The 20,024-nt window shown below is 59.2% G+C and overlaps 2 protein-coding genes across 5 annotated transcripts; one reads left to right on the top strand and one right to left on the bottom strand.

Annotated features, from left to right (window-relative positions):
* Positions 1–2,346: 2,346 nt before the first annotated feature.
* NDUFAF8 (NADH:ubiquinone oxidoreductase complex assembly factor 8) lies at positions 2,347–5,164 on the bottom strand. 3 transcript variants are annotated; one of them, XM_060645168.3, is made up of 4 exons: positions 4,892–5,164; positions 4,665–4,775; positions 3,114–3,170; positions 2,347–2,588 (listed from the first exon to the last, which is right to left on the bottom strand). In XM_060645168.3, the coding sequence occupies exons 1-4, from the start codon at positions 4,973–4,975 to the stop codon at positions 2,559–2,561; spliced, it is 282 nt and encodes a 93-aa protein (XP_060501151.1). In that variant the 5' UTR covers positions 4,976–5,164; the 3' UTR covers positions 2,347–2,558. The 3 variants fall into 3 exon arrangements, with proteins under 3 accessions (XP_060501151.1, XP_060501153.1, XP_060501155.1); XM_060645170.3 differs by lacking the exon at positions 3,114–3,170 and adding an exon at positions 3,303–3,382 and having other exon boundaries at positions 4,892–5,153; XM_060645172.3 differs by lacking the exon at positions 3,114–3,170 and having other exon boundaries at positions 4,892–5,091.
* A 44-nt stretch (positions 5,165–5,208) lies between these two features.
* On the top strand, positions 5,209–18,031 carry TEPSIN (TEPSIN adaptor related protein complex 4 accessory protein). Of its 2 annotated transcripts, XR_013552181.2 has the most exons (14): positions 5,209–5,382; positions 6,463–6,535; positions 6,823–6,914; positions 7,052–7,145; positions 8,901–8,968; positions 9,129–9,207; positions 9,346–9,417; positions 10,149–10,358; positions 11,143–11,320; positions 11,407–11,520; positions 11,600–11,678; positions 11,917–12,051; positions 13,010–13,796; positions 15,486–18,031. XR_013552181.2 is itself a non-coding variant. In XM_060645165.3 (13 exons), exons 1-13 carry the CDS (start codon positions 5,335–5,337, stop codon positions 13,520–13,522), a joined length of 1,755 nt encoding a protein of 584 aa, XP_060501148.1. In that variant the 5' UTR covers positions 5,209–5,334; the 3' UTR covers positions 13,523–15,461. The 2 variants fall into 2 exon arrangements, 1 of the variants encoding a protein (XP_060501148.1); XM_060645165.3 differs by lacking the exon at positions 15,486–18,031 and having other exon boundaries at positions 13,010–15,461.
* Positions 18,032–20,024: the final 1,993 nt, after the last annotated feature.

The following is a 20,024-nucleotide window of genomic DNA, read 5'->3' as shown; positions in this document are numbered from 1 at the left end:
CGCTGCTTCGTGTCTGTGGGGCACCGGGCACGGGGCTGGGCTGCCCACGGGGTCAGAGAGCTGCCCGGGCGCACACCCGCCCCTGCCCCTTCGAGCTCTGCTCTGCGTGCTCCACTCCCTGCGTTTCCCAAACCAGAAAGTGGTTTTAAACATAACCAACGGCGCGATGTCTGGTTAGCGGGGCTGGCGTCGAGGAGCCCCTGTGGCCAGCATAGAGCTGCAACAGGCGACCGGAGAACCCCTGTTGACCAAACCTCACGGCTGACACGGAAACTGGACCCCACGCAGCCCCGGAAAGACCCTGTGAGCAGGCGGGGTGGTGTCTGGGGGAGACTTTCAGGGAACAGAAGCCCAAGGCTGCCCCCGGCTTTTCGGAGGCTGGTCGGGGGGCAGGTGTGACTGGCACGTGCGGTGGTTGCCCACCTTCAAGCTCAGGCCTGTGCCAGCTCCGTCCCACGTGTATGCCCCACACCCCTTCCAAGGGCAGGGGCCCTGGGTGCGGCTGCTCCCTGACAGCTGGCCAGGGGTGCCTGGGCGGTGGAAGGACCACAGCTGCCCAGGCAGCTCCAGCCGTCGCTTCATCTGTCCTCCCCCGCACCTTCGAAATCGTGTAGTTTTTTCTGTCCTTGGACGGCTTGAGGACCAGAAATTAGTAATAAAAGGAGGGGAGGGAGAGGAGCACTCCTTCTTCAGAGGAAAGCCCCTGGTGAGCCTTGGGTGAGGAGGGGTCTTAGGTGTTTCCTATCCTTTTTTAAGTAAAAATTCCAAACAAACCACACTCAGTGGGAAGACACCTTTTGGATGTTTCTCTAGGATCCAAACTCCGTTAAGTCTTTAGAGTGGGATTTTATTTCCAAACATATTTACCCACGTACGTTCTAGACCCGAGTTTCGCGTCTTCCTGGAGGTCCTGCCATCCTGCAACTTCCTTCCAGGGCAGGGGCAGGGTCGTGCTGTCCTTGGATACTCTGGTCCTGGTCCCACCCACACTCTCCCTGCCTCCTGGCTCTCACCTCCACCTCCTCCCCTGTCCACAGCCCTCGGGGAAGAACCTGGGACCTCTGGGTGGGGCCGCCTTGCCAGAACTGCAGAGAGCTGGGGTGGGGGGTGGGGACTGATCGCTGGTGCCAAGCAGGTGCGACGGGCAGTCTGGCTGAAGCAGCAAGCACAGCCGTCCGCGGGCGCCCCTCCTCGTGGGTAGCTGCCCTGAGCGAGTGGGGAAGGATCCTGCCTTCAAGGTTCCCATCTGAGGGCAGGGCCACCCGAGGGCTACCACCAGTGACCGGTACAGAGGCATACGAGGAATTGGGTGTGATGACAGCCGTATCCAGATGCCAGTTTCGTTGAATTTCCCTCCATAAACACAGTCTTAAAGATGGGGCGAATTTAGTGAAGCCAGAAAGCAAACACAAAGGCCAAGGAACTTGGAAGGGATCTTGGTGTGTGGCCCAAAGGGGAGGGACACATGGGAAGCACGAGACAGAATTGGGAGGCATGGGGGCAGGAGGGCACCTGGCAGGACGGTTCTGGAAGGGCCTGAGCCAGTGGCCAGTGGCCACCCACACACTCCGCACGAGAGGCTGTCAGGACCTGGGACAGCGTGCAAGGGTCTAGAGTACACCCTCAAGGCTCCATGAGGAGCATTGTGATGGTGGTGGGGGTTGTGGTAAGGATCACTCGGCTCCCAGGCCCGCCCCTTCCCCCTCAGGCCCCTGGGGTGTGTGTGGGGTCAGCAGAGCATAGTCACCTGCCCCTCTCCCCCTCCCCCCCCCCCATCAGCATGTGGATGCTGGGGACTCTTGAGAGGCCAGGGGCTGGGTGGAGCCCAGGGGTAGCACAGCCGCCACACCCCTGGGAGGGGCTCTTGGAGCACAATGCCCAAGCGTCCAGCAGGTGGCACTCAGGACCCGTGGGATCCTCAGCCACAGGCACTGGGGGTCCTACTGGCTGTGTGTGCTGCACGTAAGCACTGCAGGGTGGGGTCAAGAGGGCTTGGGCTCTGACCCCAGAGGAGGCCGCAGAAGGGCAGACGCCCCACATGCTGTCACTGCTGCTGGGTTCCTAGGCCAGACCCTCTCTGGGCTGGCTGGTGCCTCACCCTCCCAGCCTCTAGAAGGGCAGCCCCTCCTTTTTTGCCTCTAAGTCCAGAAAAAGCACCTGAGTTTCCTTCCCTACGCCTGAATCTTTTCCTCACGGCGTTGACGTCCTTTGGTACATCCTGTAAACCGGTAACTACATTTGGGGGCTCTGTTAGATTCCAATAATGTGTTTGGGGTGCAAATTCTTTGACAAGTGTACTCCCAGGGCCCATGCACACTCTGGGTACAAAAGAACAGAGACCCGGCGTGGTCTGCCACAGTCTGTATTGTTGCTTTGTCGTTTCTTACTCTAACCAGAAACCTTACATACACGAGGCAAGAAAACCAGATCCCCCGTCTGCCCACGTCTTGCCCTGATGAGCGTGCAGTCCTTTTAGCTCTAAAAGCTTTAGATGTCTCAGGCGTCTGTCCCTCAAGGCTGTGGGCAGCAAACACAAATGTAGTGCAGGCTTGTCCACCCTAAAGGCCTCCCCTTGGGGTCGTCTTGGCCTGGAAGAGAAAAGATTTGGTTTGAATGGGCTTGTTAGATGTGACCGCAAAGGGCAGAATCCACCCCCCGACCCCAATGCCATCTCCTAGCGAACACTTTGTGGGAGAGCCTGGTTGTGGATGCGTGGCAGAGGGCCCAGCTGCTCGGAGCTGCCACGGGCCAAGGGGCTCAATCTGCTGGTGACAGTGTGCTCCCAAAGCCAAGCCCACCCTGGACCAGGTGCTGTGCAGACCTTCCCCCCCTCCAGCACACCACTTGGTCCTTCAAAGGCAATGGGAACTTCTTACAGAAAACACTGAGGCAGAGCTGCTGAAACACTGACCCAGGGACAGGGCTCCCTGGGACGAAGCTGGTCTGGAGCCCAACGCCCCTTTGGCCTCCTGCAGCCCCGCACGAGTGCCGGGGACGAGAGCAGGATGGGCGGAAACGCACTCAGCAGCGCGCTGCCTCGTGGTGAGAGACACTCGAGCACCCTAGTCCCAAACTCCCAAGTGCCTGGGGCCCAGGGTCTGCAGGTAAGTCACCTTCCGTGAAGAATGGCACATTAAAATAGCAGAGGGCTCCTGAGGGCAGCACACACACTGTGGGGACATCTCAAGTGACCAGGGTAGAAAAGCAAAAAAAAAAAAAAAAACAGTCACAGGTGATCAGATGCCTGCAACAGACAACTCCTAACCACAAAAGGCGGGACAGAAAATCTGTGCATAACTAACACGTTTGATCTTCATCTTGCACTTAAATTCTTCCAACCAGTAATCACACAGCGAAGCTTCATCTTGTCCCCTGGGGAGGCCTGTCAAACAAGGAAGCTGCTGAGAAGCAGGAAGCAAGTCCAAGGAACAGGTGCAACCTTGGATGAACAGCCCACATCAGATCTGAGGCTGCTGACAAGGGCAGGATGAGGCCAAAGGCTCTCGGCCATGATAATCGCAAAGAGAGGTCCAAGGAGACCTGAGCCCTCTGGGAACACACGTGAACTCTCTCCTTGGAGAAGCGGCTAAGCCACAGCTGGCCACTCTGCTCAAGACGGTCCCAGAACATCAGGAAACAGCCTCGGGTCCCGTGAATCCTGCCGAGCTCACCCAACTGCACCAGCAGCTCCGGAGGACAGAGCTGATGGCTGGCATCATGGCCCAACCCAGCCCCACCCAATGGAGGCACCTTGGGTGGTGATGCCTTGGGCACCAGCCCAGGACCCTCATCACAGACAGCCCTCTCCTCATGCTGTCGAACTCCCCGTGGAGGTTCTCTGGGCACGGCTACGTCCTCCAACCCCACTTATTCCACGTTTTTTACGAAAACGTGTAAATACAACACTAGTTTTTCATTTTTGTAAAGCGCTGGTGATATTCACGAGACTCTTGCTGCCTCAACACTTGACCAAACAGGGATCAGAAAAAAATGCCTCAGAAAGAAAAGGGACTCGCTGTTGAGTGGTTACAGCCGAGAACCAAAAACACCCCGCAAACTGTTCCCAGCGGGGCCCACTTCCCAGCCAGTGAAGAACAGCCCGTGCAGCTAGGCTAAGGACTTACCAGCCTCTGGAACCCCGTTCTGACAAACCCAGGACAGTGGCCTATAGATTTCCTTCCACCCTCTGCAAAATGGGGTTGCTGTCTGGGGGAAGTCGGGGGTGCCTCTCCGTGTGTGCTGGGTGGCCCTATGGTTATAACTGCACGCGCGGTACACACGCGGGGTCCTAAACACCAAGGAAGCTAAGACAGCGGGTGCCCATTGGACTACTGGGCTGCGGTTCGTTTGGGCATTAGGCTCCAGCGACAGCAGCAGTCACAGAGAGTTTTCGCATACATGCCACCACCGCCACCAGCATCTTCACGACGAGGCTGGTGTTCCCCTCGCTCGACAGACGAGGGCACACAAGCTCCGCGGCGGCGGGATCCGGCGGGCAGGAGGTACGGCCTGGCACCGAACACGCGGGGCGGTGCGGGGGCGGGGAGGGGGGGCGGCCGACCAGCGGTCCAGCGCTGGGACGCCGGGGTCCCCGCCGCCCGGTACCCCTCCCCAAGGCGGGGCTGGGGTTGGCAAGGGAAGAGGCCGGGGCGGCGCCCACCTACCGCGGCGGCGAAGCAGCTCCGCAGGGCCTCGAACTCCTGCACACAGAGGTCCTTCGTCAGGCGGCCGCCCGGGGCCGTGGACGCCTGCACACACCTGCCATAAGCCGCGGCCTGGGGGCGGACGGGGACGGGCGAGGGTCGCGGAGGACGCCCCCCACCCCCCCGCCGGTCACCCAAGGCAGATTCCGCCCCCGCCCCCGCCCCCTCCCCGCCCGACACCTTCTCACCTCGGCCCTACAGGCCGCAAGGCGCTCGGGGAAGGCGCGGAGGCGGCCTCGCACGCGTCCCCACACCGCTCCGTTCCCCGACATGAGCGGCTCCTCCTGGCACCCATGGGCGCCGCCATCTTAGGCCCGTCCTTTTCCGGCGCCCAGCTTCTCGATAGGCGCGCCTTCCGCCCATCGCCTTCCCTGCGCTTTCTGTTTGGCTAGGCTTCGGCTCCAGCCCCTGCTTCGCTTCCGGAACGGCGCCGGGCCTCTCCGAGCCCTGCAAGTGGCTCGTGAATTTGTCTGTCTTTGATCTGGGACTTCGGATTGGTTCAGGCTCAGGTTGTTTGCCGGCATAGACTGCAGGCCCCGCCCCGCGCGAGCGATTGGCCAGCTAGTCCAGGCCCGCGCGGTGATTGGAGGGGGGCCGCGGCCGCGGGCGGGGCCGGAAGGTGGCCGGCATCATGGCGTCCACGCCGCCGCTGCGGGACCGCCTGAGCTTCCTGCACCGGGTGAGTGCGGGCGGCCGCGGCCCCCACCCCGGGCCAGAGCTGTTCCCCTCCCCGGCCCTGCTCGGCGCCCGCTTGGGCCTCCTCCCAGGCTCACAGATGCCTCCATCTCCCTCCGGCCCTCTCCGTGCCCGTCCTCCTCCTCGAGCCCCTCCGGCCGTTCTTGGGCCCCTGGTGTCCCCTCTGCCCCTGCATCTCGTTCCTGGATCCCCTTCTCCGCTGTGGCCTCAGGGTCGGGGCCCGATCTCCGACGCCGTGTGGGCGGGGCACGCCATCTCTGCTTCACATCACCCCTCTCCCGGACAGAACCCGAATTGGAAGAGACAGCTGGGGTCTCAGACGGCACAGCCGGACGCCCGCGCGGGCAGCCCCGGCCCCTTCCCATTTGTGGCAGGAGCACTGAGGGAGGCGGGGGTCGGGCAGTGTCCGTGCAACTCGGCAGCTGGCCGGCCCTTTCGGGACTTGGGGTCCTGCCCCCGTACAGGGCGTGCGAGCCAGGCCCGGGCCTTCCTAATGGTTGCGTTTCAAACCGGGGCCCTCAGGTCCTAGGGAAGGACGCTCCCGAGTTGTGGGAGACCCACGTCCACCATCGTCAGTTCATCGTGGCGAATGCTCCGAGAAGCGGAGGTCGGGGCCTGTCGTTGGTGTTGGCCAGAGCCAAAGCAGAGGCAGCGGGCGGCCTTGAGCGTCGCCAGGCAGGTGTTCAGGGGCTGGGCCGCCGGTGAAGCCGCCGGTCGGTTCGGTTGCGTTAGTGCAGAGACTCCGCTCTGGGCCCTGGCCTCCACGGCTCTGCACGTCTGTCCAGCTCCCCTTTGGGCCTTGCTGGATAAATAAGGTGACTTTCAGGCCCATGTTCTCGTGCCGTCAGGCCGCTGCCCTTTCAAACTGTAGTCAGTCTGTGGTGAGCACCCAGCAGAGTCCACGCACTTGTCCCCGTGAGTGTCCCTGAGGTTCCCCGTCCTGTCTTTGCTCTGAGGCTCACGCTCCCCAGACGCCCAGATGCTGGGCCAAGTGGGAATGGGTGTTTGGGTTTTTTCCCTGTGACGCCCACTCATCATGCCAGGGGCTCGCGCTCCCTTTCAGCTCCCGGTTCTCCTGAAGGGAACGTCGGACGATGATGTCCCGTGTCCGGGCTACTTGTTTGAGGAGATCGCCAGTATCCTTCCTCGTCACCCACGTCCAGGGGCCTGTCCTTCGGAGGCCCCCCAGCTCCTTTACTGTAGGGACCAAGTGTGGGTGGGTCCAAAAGCCACACGACTGATGACGCGGGGCCCAGGAGGCCGTAAGAGGCCCAAGCTCCTGAAACCAGGGCCTCGGGTGGGTTTTGGCGGGGAAGACACGGGAGAAGTCTGGTGGCAGGAAGGCCTGGTTCTCTCCCCCGCCGGCGTGGCCTCGTGTGGCCTGGGGTCAGCTAGCTCCTTCCCTAACCCGAGCGCCTGCCAGAAATCTCACACGAGTCCCTGGGCAGCAGCCAGTGCCTCCTGGAGTACCTTCTGAACCGTCTGCACAGCGGCTCTGGCCGAGTGAAGCTGAAGGTGAGTCCCCGAGCGGCCCCCGCAGACCCTCCGCTGGGGGACGGGCCAGCGGGTGGCGAAGCACGGGGAGAGGGTCGCCGCGGGATGCGTGCGGGCTGCCCTCTGGGCCTGTGCTGCCCCCTGCGACTGTCCCCCAGGTGCTGAAGATCCTGCTCCACCTGTGTGGTCACGGCTCCTCCTCGTCCTTGCTCATCCTCAAACGCAACCCTGCCTTCATCCAGGAAGCCGCAGGTATCCGGGCGCTGGGGCGGGGCGGCCAGGGCAGGCTGCACAGAGTCCCTCTGCTGACCACCGCCCCCTCACAGAGACGCCCCTCCCACCGGCGGGACTCGCCTCCCGGCCCGCTGCCGTCTTCTCCCCGGCACCCCGCACCCCAGCCACCGCCTTCACTCTGTCACGGGCTTTCCCTTCCATCCGTCGCCGGGCCCGCCGCCGCACGGTGGCTTATTTCTGCCTGTGTGCCCTGCCTGGCCTGGGCAGCCCAGGCCCGTCCTGCCTGTTCCAGTGCCCGGCACACCAGAGGGGCTCTGTCTTCCCCCCCGGACTGCTCCCCAGGGCCGAGACAGGGAGGTCTGTGGGAGGCCCCCGGGAGAGGCGGGGTTCTGGCCTGTCGAGGTCTAGGTCTAGCACAGCTGGGTCTGGGGTGGGGTTCCATCTCTCACTCCCCAGCCGGGCCTGGGGCTGTCCCGTGTCTTTTTTCCCTAACTGGGATTTGGGGGGACGGGGCCTGAGGCCTTCCCCTCAGGTAAGGCAGGAGTCCTGGCCGCAGTGGGTCTCAGGGGCACAGCGTCAGCAGACCCCGCCCTGAGTGACACCGGAAGGGCTCGGCCCGCAGGCAAGAACCACGCCCACGGAGCCGTCCCTGAGAGGGTCCCCGAGAGGGCAGCGCCGGGGAGGGGGGCCCAGTTAGTTGCTCTCGGCCACCGCGTGCTCCTCGGGGATCCTGAGCATTTCCAGCATCCTGCCTGCCTGCCAGGTGCTGGCCTACCCCCACACCCCGAAACCGCGGCCGTCTCTTCACTGGAGGCCTCCGTCCTCCACCCCAGGGCGCAGCCGAGGCAGCACGGGATGCGGCAGACAGCGGGTCCTTGTTGGCACCAGAGTCTCTGCTGGGCCGGTCCCAGTCCGTTGTACTCTGAGTGCCAACCGGGGGACCCTGCCACAGGCTGTCGGGGAGGTGGGGTCGCGAGAGGAGGTGGCTCTGGGGTGGGGGGGGCCGCAGACGACGGCCTCAGCTCAGGCACGAGGGGCCGGGGCGGGGGGGGGGGGGTCCTGTGCGGCAGGAACAGCAGGGAGGCTCACGCCATCCCCCCCCCCCCCCGGTGGTTCCCTGGTGGTTCCATTCCCGGCTGGCCGATGGGCGTGCACCCTGGGCCACCTGCCGGGGCAGAAAGTGAGATGCATTTGTGACAAGAGACTGGGAACGGGGGTGTCACTCAATTCCTTCTAGGAAAAACTCGTTTGTCACAGCTGAAGCTGTTACGTAGAGGGAGGTGGTATCGTCAGGGCCGCGAGAGCCTCTGTGGGGCTTTGATTGCTCGCTTCGCTCCGAGTGGAGAGTGGGTTGAGGGGGGTACAGCGAGGCGGCCAGTGCAGGGACCCCAGCGAGAGACGGCAGGGGGCTCCGCTCTGTGGGCATGAGCGAGGGGGCGGCTGGGGTGCGGCCTCCATAGGCCCAGTGGGTGGTATATCTCTGAAAAGCAGCGTGGGGGCAGTGGGTCCCGGATGAGGGGGATCTGGGGGCTCCCGGGCTTGGGGGTGCGGAAGGGTGGCCACCACTATAGGGACTTGACCTGGAAGGGGTGTCGCCCGGGGACTGGAGGCCAGGCCTGTGTTTCAGGAGGCCGCCCCTGACCCTCGGGGTGCCGGGGTCATCTGCCAGGGGTCCGGGGGGGTGCCCGCCACGAGGGCCGGGGGGGGCATTAAAGCCGCACCTCTGAGTGTCAGTAGCTGCGGCTCACCTGCGCATCTGCCTCCGTCCTGCAGTTTTCTCAGGGCCCCCAGACCCTCTCCACGGGAACAGCTTGTACCAGAAGGTGCGGGCGGCCGCCCAGGTGAGTCCACACTCGGGGTAGCCCGGGACAGACTGCCAGACGTTTGTTCCACCATCCAGGGCCCTGGCTCCGCCCTCGCTGTGGGACCCCGAGAGAGCAGGGGGGCGGGGGGACAGAGCCGGACCACAGCGAGCCGAGTGCCCTCTGCTTCCTCGTCTAGGACTTGGGGAGTGCCTTGTTCTCGGACAACTTGTCACCCCCGCCTCCCTCCCAGCCACCCAGGGCCCTGCCTCCGGCAGGTAGGCGACCGCCCATCCCCTTCGCTGGGTGTTCACCCTGGGGAGGGTTTGAGGTCCCCCCCCCCCGACCCCCTGTCCCAGGTACACAGGGTTGAGCGTGAGCGGCCACACTGGCACTGACGTGGGTCCTGCTCACAGGCATGGGCTCCGAGTCCAGGCCCCAGGGCGCCCTCCAGGGCTTCGGCTACAGCAAGGAACGGGGCCCCACAGGTGAGTGCTGCGGGGGTGCGGGGCGCGGGCATAGGGTCTGGCGGATCTGGCCTGGGAGGCGTGGCGGGTGGCACGGCTGGGGCCGGTGTCCTGCCACCGCGCTCTCCTCTGCTCGGGCCCGCGGGAGAACGAGGCAGGGCCAGTCTGCGAAACCAACAGGTGAGAAGCCGGGCGGAGGCTAGGTCTGTACGCGTGCACCCAGGCCCTGGTCCCTCAGAGGGGCGGAGGGCGGAGGGCGGTGGCGTGGGGACGGTGCCCGTCGTGAGTGGACGCAGCCGGCCTGGGTGCTGCCGGTTCTGGTCTCGGCTCTCAGACCCCCGGTACCTCGGGAGCACTGATTCCTAAAGCAGGCCTGGCTCGCAGGCCTTGCCTGTTCCTGACTCGGGAGTGAGGGTGGTTGGTCCCGTCAGGGCACTCACGCACCCCTGCACCCGTACTGGACGTGAGCCGCCGTGGGGACCGAGCTCTCTGACGATCCCCTTAGCTGTCCTGCTCCCACGTGGGGCCGGGGGACTTGGGGGCACGGCCTTGCCGTAAGCTGGAGCGCCAGGCTCTGTCGGGCCTGGGAACGCACTGAAGCGGCATTCACTGGGGAAGCTTCCGGAAGGGCCTGGGTGCCTCACGTGGGCTCCGCTGTGTGACTACGGCTCACGTGCTGGCCTCTTGAACTCCTCTCGGGGGCGGGCAGAACTGAAGAGGGCTGGCACCCTGTCCCTCTCCCTCCGGCGCAGGCTCTGCGGGCGAAGCCTTCCTCTCCACCATCCAGAAGGCCGCAGAGGTGGTGGCCAATGCTGTGCGCCCCGGGCCCGAGAGCCCCGGCACCCGGAGGCCCCTCCCGCGGGGTGACGCCTACCAGCCCGCCATGACGCCCACAGCTAGCCGTGGTGGCCCCAGTGCCGGGAAGCCGCTCCCCGGAGCTCTCCCGGGCGCCCGAGGAAGCGGTGAGACTCTCCTGGGGGTCCGGGTGAGCAGGCCTGTCCCCGTGGTGTGTTGGAGCGAGAGGGGGCCGCGGAGCTGCCGACAGGACCTTCCCGGCAAGGGGCACAGGCTCCTGGCTCAGAGGCCGGGGAAGGAGGTGGTGTGTCCTGGGGGGGCCGGGGGCCCGCACAGCCTTTCGCCAGCTCCGTGGCTCTGTGTGCGCTCGCTGTGGCCTCCGTGCCGTACAAAGATCGCGCGGCCTCTGGATGCTGTTTTGCCAGCTTCTTGCCAGTTGCTTCGAGTAGGAGCTGGGGTGTATGGTGTTAAGGGGGGCGGGGGCTCCCGGAGGGCCCCGCCACCTCGGGTACAGACCTGGGTCGTGAGCTGGGCCGCAGCCCGGCTTTTGCCGGTCCAGCCGGGACGGCTGCGAGGCCAGGGCCGGGGGCCAGCCTCCACGCACGTGCGTTCTAGTCGGGGGGATGTTGACACAGGGCCATCTCCGAGCGAGGTGTGTGGTGAGAGGGGACCGCAGCGTCGCGGTGCTCTGGCCCAAGCTCCTGGGAGTTGGCCTGGCCTGAAAGAGGACTGTCGGGACTCCCCGAGAGTTCTGTGCCTCGGGGTCCGGCACTGCCCCTGCCGCCACAGGTCGGCGGTCCCCGCCCTGCCCGTTCTGTGTGAGGGGTGCCCTGCTCTGTCCCGTGTCACCTCTTCCCTGGTGTTTCTTGGTCGAGGTGCCCCGGGGAGGGGTGTATGAGGCAAGTCAGGGCCCCCCGCCCCCGATCTCACCCACGGTCCTGTTTGTCACAGTCACGAGACCCCAGCCCGGGCAGGCAGGAGGGGGTTGGGACGAGCCAGACAGCGGCTCCAGCTCCCAGAATTCATCCCGGGAGAGCGGTGACCCAGGCAAGGTCTCAGACTCAGGCAGTCGGTCGGGCAGCGACAGCCCCTCAGCGGCTAGCCAGGCACCCAGCGACCTGGCAGAGCGGTGAGGTCCTTTTCTGGGGTCCCACCCTGGGTTGGGGCCTGACCCGGAGGAGTCTCTCTCTACCCTGACCGCTGTGCCCCCGGTAGGGTGGAGGCCGTGACCCTGAGCGACTGCCAGCAGGAGCAGAGCCTGGTCCAGACTGTGACACGGGGGCCGCGTGCCTTTCTGAGCCGAGAGGAGGCTCAGTGCTTCATCAAAGAGTGAGTCCCCCCACCGGCTCCCCGCTCCCGGCCCCGGCCCCGGCCCCGGCCCCCACCTCCTGCTTGTGCCTTCCTGCAGGTGTGGGCTGCTCAACTGTGAGGCGGTCCTGGAACTGCTGACCCGCCGCCTGGACGGGACCAGCGAGCGTGTGCAGATGGTGAGGGCCGGCCCGAGGCTGGGGGGCGCCTGGGGGCATGGGTGTGCGCAGGTGAGGGTTGCGGGCGGGGTTGGCCGGGGACTGCCTCACCCGGGGCCTGCCCTGGGGGGGGGGGGCAGTGGGCCCACCCCCGGGGCTCCCCCACCTTGGGGCTGCAGTCGGGCCGAGAGGAGGACGGAGCTGTGAGAGGGGCCTCCCTCCGGGGGTGGACCGCGCTGACCTTCTGTCCGCCCGGCAGAGGGCCCTGGGCGCCATCGCGTCCCTGGGCTGCACCGACCTGCTCTCCCAGGAGCACATCCTGCTCCTCGCCCGGCCGCGGCTGCAGGAGCTCAGCGCGGGCAGCCCTGGACCCGTGACCAACAAGGCCACCAAGGTGGGCAGCAGCCGGGACCCGGAGGAGAAGTCGCACGCTTGTTCCTCCAGCCGTTCCCAGATCCGCTTCCACGTTCCTGCCCCTCGCCAACCGGGCCGGGATGGGCCGGGCCTTAGAACAGCCGGGGTCCTTGGCTCGTGGATTTTTCCAGCTCCTGGGACCTCTCCCCTGCCCTGCTGCTCAGCAGCTCTGCTCTGCAGGCAGCTCCCCATCCCGCCTGGCTCAGCCCACGGGTGGCCTCCTGCGGGAAGCCCTCCTTGCCTGCCCAGGTCCATTTATCCTTCTGCTGGCCACCTGGGGTCACAGTTCAGGAGCTCGGCCCCTGGAGAGCAGAAGTGTTTTCTTTCACGCGAGTCCGTTTCCCAGTTATGCTCGAATTGTGTGCGGGCCTCCCGGCTCCCTCACTGGGGAGCCTCTGGGCAGCCCCCACAGGCTGCTGGCCTCTCCCCTCAGCCAGGCCCCAGCACGTCTTCCACCTGCCCACTGGCATCCCCGGCTTCCGCGCTCCTCTGTGGCTGCTGAGAATTCGGATCCTCAGTGGCGCATCTTTAAATTGTCCTTTGTCAAAGAATCGGTGACCCCGCCACAGCGAGGCCATCACGGTGTCTCTGAGGACGTGAAGGCTGGAGGAGGCCGTGTGTGCAGAGTTGGAAGGACCGGAGGGTTTGAGGCACGTTCGTTTCCTCAGCATCTGTGTCAGGCGCTGCTTGGCACCCGGCAAGGGACCCCTCCCCCCCCTCCCTGAGCTGGCTCGTCACGGGGCCGGGTTTGGGGACGGAGAACGTGTGCATTTGTAGAGCAGCAGGTTCGCCGTGTCTGGGCGCACACAGTGTGGCCGGTGGGGGGTGGCCGGAGGAGGAGGAGGTGGGACGAGCCACCTGCTCTCTGGGGGGCTGTGTCTTCTGTGCTCCCGGGCGCACAGGGACCTTCAGCCGGTCCCCTCCGCTTCCTCCTCCAGATCCTGAGGCACTTTGAAGCCTCCTGCCGACAGCGGCCCCCCGCCCAGAGGCCCCCGGTCGAGCTGGGCCCTGTGGCTGGCCGCGGGGGCCCGGCCGACCTGCTGACCGACGCCGTGCCCTTCTCCGGGAGCCACGCCTTCCTGCAGCCGCTGAGTTCCGCCCTCTTCCCGCCCCAGGGCCCTGCACACCCCCTTCCCCTCGATGGCTCCCCGCTTTCAGTCCCCAGGGAGGCCGAGGCCGGCCTGGTGGGTTCCAGAGAGGAGGGGGCTGGACCCGAGTGGAGCCCACCGGGCACGGGCTCCCCAAAGGGAGCGCCGGAACTTTGCCCAGGGCCCGGGGGCTGCAGCTCCTTGTTTGCTGGCATGGAGCTGGTGGCCTGTCCCCGCCTGCTGGGGGCCGGGCCCGCCACAGAAGAGGCCCCCCAGGCCCCCTGGACGCCACCACAGAGGGCGGCGGCAGCAGGAGCCCCTCCCGGCTCGGAACCTTCTGCTTTCCCTTTCCTAAACTCGTGACCTTGCCAGCCTGGGCCACACGTGGAGTCACCGTGGCCCCGGCCTGTAAATCCCAGGATTCCGTGACTCTGTGCTGTCCCGTTCGCCCACAGCCCCCACATCCCACCGAGGAGTGGTTCCCCTCGGGTGTGTGTGGCCGGTCCGCCCTCCCTCCGGCATCCCCCCCCGCCTCACTCACCGAGGACACGGTCCGGGTAGCTGACCAGAGCGAATACAACGGCCGCTGATCAAGCCCCGGGTGATGTGCCGCCGGTCCACGAGCCAGCAGAGCCAGGTGGCACCGTGCACGGGGGTCGGCTCCCAACCCGAAAGCGGGTTCCCCGGTTTCCTGTGGATGAGGCAGGACCCCCCTCGTGCATGGGCCCTTCCTGTGGGCGTGATGGCCGGAGGGGCAGCCTGAGGCCTTGAGGGAGAAACAGGACCAGCGCCGAGCCGTGCCGGTTTCTGGGCAGGGTTAGGAACTGAGCTGCTTGTTCAGGGTGGTGGCTGGGGGCCCCGGACCGACTGCTGGGTCTCCTGCCCTGCAGCCGTCCCGGGGGCCCCATCTGCAGACACTGTCAGGCCGCTCTCCCGGCGGCCAGAAGGACTGCGAGGGGGACCGGGGCAGAGGGCGTGGCACGGCCTGCCTGGAGGGGACAGGAGCAGAGGCTTGGCTCCTCACTTGGATCTGTCTGGGGCTCCCAGGGTCCTCACAGACACCATGGAGAAGGGCACCCGGCCCCCTCTGTGGGGACGAGTCAGGAGGAGACAGTCCGGGCCGTGGCCCTTGCCACCCTGGGAGGAGGGCTCGGGGCTACCTCAGTTTCCCCTCCATGTCTCCCTTACCAGAGGCTAGCTGTCTGGACTTGGATTCCTGCAGCAGCGGGTCTGGGAAACACTGACCTCAGGGGCCCCCTGGAGACCCGTGCCTGCCTCTCAGAAACAAGGGTTTTTTGTGTGGATTTGGAAGCACGGCTTGAGTATTTTGGGGCTCAGAGCGCTCCCTTCGCAGGGAGTCATAAATCGGCCAAGCGGCTTATCCACCTGGGGCGAGGGGCGGGCTGTTTCTGCTGCCAGATCCCGGTGCGACCTGTGTCTGGTCCCTGCAGACTGTGCGGGGCTGGCCTCGGGGCAAGGGTTCTGGTGCCTCAGAGGGTCGCGGCTGCTTCAGGGGTCACAGCACCAGAGCTTCCAAAATAAACACGGTTGTTCCCGCAAAGCTGCATAGTTGCTGTTTTTCTTTCCTGTGTGTGTGTGTGTGTGTGTGTGTGTGTGTGTGTGTGTGCGCGCATGTGTGCTAATGAAGATAGCATTAATGAGGACATGCTTAGAGAACTTCTTTTCTAAAAGCAGGAGAGGTGTTATTTCTTCCTTAAATGTTCGAAAGAACTCCCCAGTGGAAGTATCTGGTCCTTTAATATTCTTAATTGGAGGCTTTGAACTACAAAGTTTCTTAAGTAGGTGTGGGGCTATTTGGGTGATCTCTTTCTTCCCAGGTGAGTTTCAGGAAGGTATTTTTCAAGAAATCGGTCCATTTCACAGAAGTTGAATATGACCATAGAATATTTTATGACATAATTTCATTACCCAATTTCTGTAGGGTCTATAATGGTATTCCACCTTTCATTTCTGATGTTGATAACCTTCTCCCCTCTTTTTCTTGGTTAGTCTGATTAGAAGTTTGTTAATACTGGTTTTTTCAAAGAACTAAACCTTGGGGTTTCCTTTTTTCTTACCATTCCGTGTTTTGTATTTCATTGCTGTCTGCTTTTTATTAGTTTCTTCCTACTGCTTTGGGTTTATTTTTCTTCTTTTTCTAGTTTCTTGAAGGTGGAAGCTTAGATTATTGACGCGAGAGCTTTATTTTTCTAACAAAAATGTTAATGCTATCAGTTTTCCTCTAGACTCTGCTTTGATTGCATCCCATGAACTTTGACAGTTTTGTTTTTATTCGGTTCAGAACGTTCTCTTCTTTTGGTCACAGGAGCAGAGCATGGGAACACATGTGGATCTCAGGATGTCAGACCCAGGGGACCTTCCTAAAGGAAGGCACTAGCAGCATTCACAAAGGAAGCGAACAATGTTCACAGAGAAGCCACGAGCAGATTTGGAATTCTTGTCCAGTCAGAACCCACACCCCTCCCCGCCTGCAGAACCAAGAAGTGGCTGTGACCCTGGAGGTTTGGTTCCAGAACCAGAGAGCGAAACTCAGGAAAGCTGAATACAAGCATCCGCAGCAAAAACAAGAACCCAGACAACAGCAGTTAGCTGGGGGGAGTCAAGACCGGCTCTTCCTGGAGAAATACGCTCCTACCCTGCTTCCTCGGTGTACGCAGATCGCCCAATACCTTCCTTCCAACCCTGCACGTGCCCCAGTTTGAAGGCTCCCCCAGACCATTCTGTTGGCCACCAAACAGTCCACCTTGGCTGCCGCCAAGATCCTAACATCTCCCTTTGTCCCGTGTAGGGATCTCAGATTCTTTCCACCGGCTTCCCTGCTAATTCCTTTGCTTCTGCGTCGCCACCAAGAACCTTAGGAGAGAAGCTAGACACAAAAAGCCACATACCGTGATTTGCCATGATGCCAAACGGGGGGCCGATAGAAGATCTACACAACACGGATGCATTTCAAAAGCATTCTGCTCTGTGAAAGAATAAAGACACGGAAGTGCCCGTGTGGTGGAATCGAGCAGAAGGAGGCAGTAACGTTTCTTGGGATGGTGACGTTTCATGTCTTAATTAGGTTGGTGGTTACCTGGATGTACACACTCCTCGAAAGACACAGAACTCTAATACTATGTACACCACAAAGAAACAGCCATGTGACAGGATGGAGGCGTCAGCTAACGCCACGGAGGTAACCCTTTTGCATTCTATAAATATCAAATCAGCACCTTTGTGTACCCCTTAAACTCGCACAGGGTTAGGTGGCAATTCACTCGATGCGTCAACTCAATCTCAGTAAACCTGGAGGGAATAAATGTTTTAATTATGTCTCAATAAAATATATATACATAGGTCATGAATTGGAAGAATAGATATTGTTAAAATGTCGATACTCCCCAAAGCAATCTACATAATCCATGCAATCCCTATCAAAATAACACCAGCATTCTTCACAGAGCTAGAACAATCCTAAAATTTGTATGGAACTAGAAAAGACCCCAAATAGCCAAAGCAAGCCTGAAAAAGAAAACCAAAGCCGGAGGCATCACAATCCCGGACTTCAAGATGTATTACAAAGCTGTAATCATCAAGATAGTATGGTACTGGCACAAAAACAGACACTCAGATCAATGGAACAGAACAGAGAACCCACAAACATATGGCCAACTAATCTTTGACAAAGCAGGAAAGAATATCCAATGGAATAAAGACAGTCTCTTCGGCAAGTGGTACTGGGAAAACCGAACAGCGATGTGCAGAAGAATGAACCTGGACCACTTTCTTACACCAGACACAAAAAGAAACTCAAAATGGATGAAAGACCTAAACGTAAGAGAGGAAGCCATCAAAATCCTAGAGGAGAAAGCAGGCAAAAACCTCTTTGACTTTGGTCACTGCAACTTCTTATTCAACACGTCTCCGGAGGCAAGGGAAACAAAAGCAAAATTGAACTACTAGGACCTCATCAAAATAAAAAGCTTCTGCACAGAGAAGGAAACAATCAGCAAAACTAAAAGGCAACCGACAGGATGGGAGAAGATGTTTGCAAATGACGTATCAGATAAAGGGTTAGTATCCAAAATCTATAAAGAACTTATCAAACTCAACACCCAAAAAGCAAATAATCCAGTGAAGAAATGGGCAAAACACATGAACAGACACTTCTCCAAAGAAGACATCCAGATGGCCAACAGACACATGAAAAAATGCTCAACATCACTCATCATCAGGGAAATACAAAAACCACAATGAGATACCACCTCACACCTGTCAGAATGGCTAACCTTAACAACTCCGGCAGCAACAGATGTTGGCGAGGATGTGGAGAGAGAGGACCTCTTTTGCACTGCTGGTGGGAATGCAAACTGGTGCAGTTGGGAGGTTCCTCAAAAAATTAAAAATAGAACTACCCCACGACCCAGCAATGGCACTGCTAGGCATTTATCCACGGGATACAGGTGTGCTGTTTGAAAGGGGCACATGCACCCCAATGTTTATAGCAGCACTATCGACCATAGCCAAAGTATGGAAAGAGCCCAAATGTCCATCGATGGATGAATGGATGGAGAAGAGATGGTACATATATACAATGGGCTATTACTTGGCAATGAAAAAGAATGAAATCTTGCCATTCGCAACTACACCTATGGAACTAAAGGGTATTCTAAGCAAAATTTGTCGGAGAAAGACAAATATCACATGACTTCACTCATGAGGAATTTAAGAGACAAAACAGATGAACATAAGGGAAGGGAAGCAAAAATAATATAAAAACAGGGAGGAGGACAAAACATAAGAGACTCCTAAATACAGAGAACAAACTGAGGGTTGCTGGAGGGGTTGTGGGTGGGGGGTGGGCTAAATGGGCAAGGGGCATCAAGGAGGACACTTGTTGGGATGAGCACTGGATGTTATACATAGGGGATGAATCACTGGAATCTACTCCTGAAATCATGATTGCACTCTATGCTAACTAACTTGGATGTAAATTAAAAAATCAATTTTAAACATTGTATATATAATGCGGGAAAAACGGTATTTTCTTCTTCTTTTTAAAAAAAATTATCTTATTTTTAAGTAGGCTGCACACCCAACATGGGGCTAACTCATGACCTGGCCATCAAGAGTCACATGCTGTACTGACTGAGCCAGCCAGGAGCCCCCAGAATATTGTCTCATTTCCCTTGCTACCACTGCCTTTTTGTCTAGTGGGTTAACATCTGAAAGTCAATCATGTAATTCACCAAATTAACGTATTTATGAAGAAAATCCTATTTTATGCAGAAAATGCAAGGGATCAAATTCAACATTGCATTCATGGAAACTCTTCCCAAGTGAGGAATATAAAAATTTCTCTCACCTGGTAGAAAGTAGCTGCAAAATCCCACAGCTAACATCCTATTTAATGGTGTAGGACTGAATGCTTCCCCCACCCCCCCAGACTGGGAACAGGGCAATGATACACATTCCAACCACTTCTCTTCAGTATTGTACAGAAAGCCCTGGCCAGTTCAATAAAACAGGAGGAGAAGGAGGCAAATACCTTGGAAAAGAAATTGTTATTATCCACAGACATTATGGTCTATGTGAAAACTCCCATAGAATCCACAAAAATCCCCAAGACTAATAAGTGAATTTAGCAAGGACACAGGATACAGGGTAAATTATACTACCAATTGTATTTTTGTATGCTAAAAATAATACTGTATGCTGAAAAATACAAAAGACTAGTGAAAGATATCAATGATTAGGCCTAAATAAATGGAGAGGTATACCATGGTTATGGATTGATCTACAGATTTAACATACCCTCATCGAAATTCCAGCTGGATTTTTTTTTTTTTTTTTTGTACATGGTGACAAGCTGATACTAAATAGTATAGGAAGAGCCAAATAAATTGAATAGGTAATTTTGAAAAAGGACAAAGGGGACTCCCACCACCTGATTCAAAGATTTACTGTGGAATAGCACTAATCAACACAGTGTGGTATTGGGGAAAGTTCAGACACAGATCAATAGGCCAGTGTAGACAGCTCAGAAATAGACCCACACAAATATGGTCACTTAAACTACACAAAAGTGTCAAGGTAATTCAATGAAGACAGGATAGCTTTTCAACGGGTGGTACCGGGATAATTCAACATCCATGTACAAAAAAGAAAAAGAATTTTTAAATGTCACCCTATACCTCACACCTTACACAAAATCTCAGCTGAACCACAGACCTAGATAGGAAACCTAACACTCTAAGTCTTCTAGAAGAAACAGGAGAAAATGTTCTGTCCTCGGGTCAGGCCGTGGCTTCTACAACATACAAAAAGCACAAACCACAAAGTTTAAGAACCTCTCTTTGAATGACACAGTTAAGAGAACAGCAGGACAAGCCACAGATGGAGAAAATATTCGCAACCCACGTATCTCATGAAGGACTTGTTATCAAGAACGTGTAAAGAACGCTCAAAACTCCTAAGGCAACTCAATTTACCAAGTGGGCAAAAGATTCGAACAAACATTTCACCAAAGAAGGTATATAAATATATGGCAAATAAGCCTAGGAATAGATTCTCGACATCAGTATAGGGACATGGGATACCCCTACACACCTAAGTGATCAGTATTTAAATACTTAGAATCCCTTTTATTTTTTTAATTTTTTTTTTAGCATTTATTCATTCTTGAGAGTGAGAGAGACAGAGCATGAGCAGGGGAGGGGCAGAGAGAGAGAGGGAGACACAGAATCCGAAGCAGGCTCCAGGCTCTGAGCTGTCAGCCCAGAGCCCGGCACGGGGCTCGAACTCACAGACTGTGAGATCATGACCTGACCCAAAGTCGGACACTCAACCGACTGAGCCACCC

Source organism: Panthera onca, chromosome E1, assembly GCF_046562875.1.
Source record: "Panthera onca isolate mPanOnc1 chromosome E1, mPanOnc1 haplotype 2, whole genome shotgun sequence".
In the NCBI taxonomy this organism is placed as follows: domain Eukaryota; kingdom Metazoa; phylum Chordata; class Mammalia; order Carnivora; family Felidae; genus Panthera; species Panthera onca.
This window is presented reverse-complemented; position numbering and strand designations above follow the sequence as displayed.